Source organism: Micromesistius poutassou, assembly GCF_964030765.1.
Source record: "Micromesistius poutassou genome assembly, chromosome: 4".
NCBI classification, from domain to species: domain Eukaryota; kingdom Metazoa; phylum Chordata; class Actinopteri; order Gadiformes; family Gadidae; genus Micromesistius; species Micromesistius poutassou.
In genome coordinates, this window is record NC_140274.1 from 23,039,089 (window position 1) to 23,044,088 (window position 5,000).

General features: G+C 53.2%; 1 protein-coding gene across 1 annotated transcript in view; it reads right to left on the reverse strand.

Moving 5' to 3' along the window:
- phldb1b (pleckstrin homology-like domain, family B, member 1b) overlaps positions 1-5,000 on the reverse strand; it is a gene marked incomplete at its 5' end in the record, with an annotated part of 50,848 nt that overhangs the window by 13,724 nt on the left and 32,124 nt on the right. Inside the window, 5 exons of the mRNA XM_084466455.1 lie at positions 1-59; positions 1,672-1,809; positions 2,614-2,775; positions 3,193-3,282; positions 3,814-3,924. The exon at positions 1-59 is cut by the window's left edge and continues 58 nt beyond it. Of these exons, the coding sequence (XP_084322581.1) occupies positions 1-59; positions 1,672-1,809; positions 2,614-2,775; positions 3,193-3,282; positions 3,814-3,924 (560 nt within the window). The remainder of the gene's footprint in view (positions 60-1,671; positions 1,810-2,613; positions 2,776-3,192; positions 3,283-3,813; positions 3,925-5,000) is intronic.

The window sequence follows — 5,000 nt, forward strand, 5'->3', positions numbered from 1 at the left end:
CCAGCTTTAGTCTGGTGAACGGACAGTCCCACGTCAGCGTCCTGCTTGGAGCGAAACACCTGAGAAAGAAGAGCCGGAGGAGGAGGAGCTGGAGTCACAAACCTTCACAACGTTCAGACGTCATGGATCAAGAGAAACTGAGATGGTGTTAAAGGAGAACTTCAGGAACTTTTCAACCTTGACCCTTGTTCCGATCAATTAGGGTCTAAGGACTGACAACGGTTTGTGAGATGTGTCCAGTATTGAGTGAGAACGTTGCAGCTGTATTCTGCAGTAACAGGCTGCAGTGCGTGTCCTCTTAAAGAGCTTGCTTGTTATATATATTATATATATTCCAGCTTCCTGGAAAGGACCCCTACGTCCATACAACCTGTTTCTCTACCTTTGTTCTTGTGTCTGATCAAGTCTCGCTCAAGGAAATGTCCCTATGGTCATTACAATCTCAACTCTCCCTCACCCAGAACCTTTAGATAGCACTAAGCTAGGCTTTCTGTAGTTCACCACAACAAACACTCCTCTTTCCAGCTCTCACTCACGTTTCAACCATTCCTGATACAACTCAACTCTCGCGAGACTTCTCCTTGAGCGAGACAACAAACACAGAGAGGGATCAGGTGGAAGGTAAGAAATGGGTTATATTTCTCTGTAGGGATCCTTCCCAGGATGTTAGGATCAACAAGCACACTTAGAAGACGTACGTTGGCTCTAATCGCCCCAAAGGATTGACCTGCATCCTTTTCTCACTTTAAGGCTGCAGCAGGCTCACTTAATAACGGACCAATTTCAAACCTAGTTGTCCGCGTTAGTCCCTCAGACCCAGAACTAAGAATAGGGTCACGGTGAAAACGAGCATCAGTTGGGGAAAGTTTGCTTCAGCATTGAGTGGGAATCATCCTGTAAGGAGCTATGTTGAGAGGTCTTAACTTTAAGGTCTGCTAAATAGGTCATAGATTAAGGTTTGGTTTGGCTAGTTAGCTGCCATGCTATGGCCAATATCAAAGTATATTCTATTCACTTACAGATAAAAAGTCAATATTTCTTCTTAAAACCAAGCAATGCATCTAAACGTTGTAGTTAAAGATGAAGGTATGTGAGGCGGTAAACATCCTGTGGGAGCTGCACTGAGCGTACTCCGATGTCAGAGGAGGAGGTGGCTCAGAGCCCAACGACGTCACTACTCCCATGTTGAGGTTGTCGGCTCAGAGCCCAGGACCAGAAGGTCTGGCCAGCGCCGTGTCCATAGCGTGCGTTTGTTAGTGTGTGGGCGTGTTGGAGAAAACAACCTGAGCTGGGAGTTGGGTCGAACTTGGATCGGACAAAACAAAGATGGAGCTACGGGAGATGCTGCTCTCGTCAGAGAGGGGAGATGAACAACTGTCATGCACCTCGACAAAGACAACGTCACCACTTAACCTGGGCTCTCTCAAACACAGATCTAATCCTTGGAAGTACAGCCGCAAGATGCAACTTAAGCTCACACAAGGTGGTTAAAGATATGCTTAACACACACACACACACACACACACACACACACACACACACACACACACACAGTGTTTTACTGACAAGGTGCTGTCAGTATTGTTGAGTTGCAGAAAAAGAGAGAGAAAGAGAGGGAGAGAGAGAGAAGGAGCAGGAGGAGAAAATAGGAGAATGTCTCATCGCCTGTACCTGTAGCTTGTGGCCTGAAAGCGACTTAGCAGAGAGAGGAGGCACAGGACAGAGCTGGTTGGCCTGCCCAGCCGCCATCAGCTCCCGGTACCACTGCTCTAAATCTAGCACGGGGATGTTGGGCCTACTGGCCTCCGACTGACAGTGGAAGAGGAGGAGGAGGAGGAGGAGGGAGAGGAGGAGGAGGAGGAGGAGGGAGAGGAGGAGGAGGGAGAGGGAGAGGAGCAGGAAGAGGAGGAGGGAGAGGAGGAGGAGGAGGAGGAGGGAGAGGAGGAGGAGGAGGAGGAGGGAGAGGAGGAGGAGGGTGCCGTAGGAGGAGGAGGGAGAGGAGGAGGAGGAGGAGGAGGAGGAGGGAGAGGAGAGGAGGAGCAGGAGGAGGGAGAGGAGGAGGAGGGAGAGGAGGAGGAGGAGGGAGAGGAGGAGGGAGAGGAGGAGGAGGAGGAGAGGGAGAGGAGCAGGAAGAGGAGGAGGGAGAGGAGGAGGAGGAGGGAGTGGAGGAGGAGGAGGAGGAGGGAGAGGAGGAGGAGGGTGCCGTAGGAGGAGGAGGGAGAGGAGGAGGAGGAGGAGGAGGAGGAGGAGGAGGAGGAGGAGGAGGGAGAGGGAGAGGAGGAGCAGGAGGAGGGAGAGGAGGAGGAGGGAGAGGAGGAGGAAGAGGAGGAGGAGGAGGAGGAGGGAGAGGAGGAGGAGGAGGAGGGTGCCGTAGGAGGAGGAGGGAGAGGAGGAGGAGGGAGAGGAGGAGGAGGAGGAGGGAGAGGAGGAGGAGGGTGCCATGTGGAAGACAGGAAAGCGTGACGGGAGGAGAGTAGAAGAAGAGAACACAACAAGTAAGCAGAGAGAGTCAGAAACAAGAACCAGACTGTGGCCGGACTCAAAGGGAAAAAGGAGGAGGGGCTTAGAAGGGGCGGTCAGAACCCCACCACACACACACACACACACACACACCTCCATAGAGAGACAGGGGGTGGAGCGGTACAGAGAGGGGAGGCGGGGGAAGACGCCGTCCCCGGCGCTGGCCTGCAGGGGGCGACGGGGAGGAGAGGTGGGGGACCACTCCACCTTGGGCATCCCGTACATGTGGCTGAGCTGGCCCACCGTCACGTACTCCTTCACAGGCGGGCGGAGGGAGGGGTGGGGGCAGCAGCAAGGAGAACAGCAGCAAGGAGGAGCAGGAGGAGGAGCAGAAGGAGGAGCAGGAGGAGGAGCAGCAAGGAGGAGCAGAAGGAGAACAAGAGAAAGAGAGGGTTTAAGACACAGACTTTGAAAAGTAATTCCAAAGTCTCCTTCTGGATGGAAAATGACGACCTAGGAGATGAGCAAGGTGACTGTCTGAGTAGGACAGCAGAGGCGGGTTGACGGTTCACATCTGGAGGAGCCCTTTGACCCTGTGGTCTGCAGGACCCTGCAGGTGGTCTGTCTACATCTGGAGGACCTCTTTGACCCTGTGGTCTGCAGGACCCTGCAGGTGGTCTCTCTACATCTGGAGGAGCCCTTTGACCCTGTGGCTGTTGGCCGTCCTCTCACCTCCTTCATGGTGCTGCAGGGTTTGGGAAAGGTCCTTCCTCCCGTCAGACTGTGGTATCTCTTCTCCAGAACCGAGAGCCGCTCCTTCTCCTAAGGAATAAATCCAATGCAGACAGGAGTTAGAGAAGCCGTCCATATCCACCTCCACCACGGAAACACTCTGCTGAGCAACAGAATCAGAATAGGGATTATTCTAAGCTTGATTTGCACATTAAGGAATTCCATGAGGGCATCTTATAGCTTTGAGCTTGGCAACATGGAGACATCACTGATTTTCTTTTAACAGATAGCCAAAACAACAATGTTTTATTGATCATTTTTAACGTAGGATATGGAATTCTAATTTCGCTCACAATGACCACCTTCCAGGATGTGAGCTTGTCAGAATCTGACCCATTTTAGACTATATTGTAACACTAAATATTACCATCATTATAATGCACGACACTGATTTTGGTATTGGTTTGTAGTCCAAGTGTTATTGACCAATCACGTTCAATTCACTTTGATATACTGCAGTGTGGGGCAGGTCCCTCGGGGTCGACAGCCCAGTGTGTCAGAGACAGGGATCGGAATAAGCTTGTCAAGGCTGTCAGCTCCTCGTCCAAACAGAGCACCCACCTTCTGCAGCATCTGCAGGGCCAGAGTCCGCTCTGAGGCCATCCGCTCCGACTCCTGGGAGGCCTGGAGACCCAGCTGATGGGCCTGGCCCTCCAGGGCACACACCTTCTCCTAGGGGTCAGAGGACCTGGTCACCTTCTGTCCCGGGACCCCAACCCTGTCTATGTTCAAGTCTATCCTGACCCTGTCTATGGTAAGGGCCAGGTTAGGGTCCAGGTTAAGGTCCAGGTTAGGGTCCAGGTTAGGGTCCATGTTAGGGTCAGGTTAGGGCCAGGTTAGGGTCAGGTTAGGGTCAGGTTAGGGTCAGGTTAGGGTCCAGGTTAGGGTCAGGTTAGGGTCAGGTTAGGGTCAGGTTAGGGTCCATGTTAGGGTCAGGTTAGGGTCAGGTTAGGGTCCAGGTTAGGGTCCAGGTTAGGGTCAGGTTAGGGTCAGGTTAGGGTCAGGTTAGGGTCAGGTTAGGGTCAGGTTAAGGTCCAGGTTAGGGTCAGGTTAGGGTCAGGTTAGGGTCAGGTTAGGGTCCAGGTTAGGGTCCAGGTTAGGGTCCAGGTTAGGGTCCAGGTTAGGGTCAGGTTAGGGTCAGGTTAAGGTCCAGGTTAGGGTCAGGTTAGGGTCCAGGTTAGGGTCCAGGTTAGGGTCAGGTTAGGGTCCAGGTTAGGGTCCAGGTTAGGGTCAGGTTAGGGTCAGGTTAGGGTCAGGTTAGGGTCCAGGTTAGGGTCCAGGTTAGGGTCAGGTTAGGGTCAGGTTAAGGTCCAGGTTAGGGTCAGGTTAGGGTCCAGGTTAGGGTCAGGTTAGGGTCCAGGTTAGGGTCAGGTTAGGTCCAGGTTAGGGTCAGGTTAGGGTCAGGTTAGGGTCAGGTTAGGGTCAGGTTAGGGTCCAGGTTAGGGTCAGGTTAGGGTCCAGGTTAGGGTCCAGGTTAGGGTCCAGGTTAGGGTCCAGGTTAGGGTCAGGTTAGGGTCCAGGTTAGGGTCAGGTTAGGGTCCAGGTTAGCGTCAGGTTAGGGTCCAGGTTAGGGTCAGGTTAGGTCCAGGTTAGGGTCAGGTTAGGGTCAGGTTAGGGTCAGGTTAGGGTCAGGTTAGGTCCAGGTTAGGGTCAGGTTAGGGTCAGGTTAGGGTCAGGTTAGGGTCAGGTTAGGGTCAGGTTAGGGTCAGGTTAGGGTCCAGGTTAGGGTCAGGTTAGGGTCAGGTTAG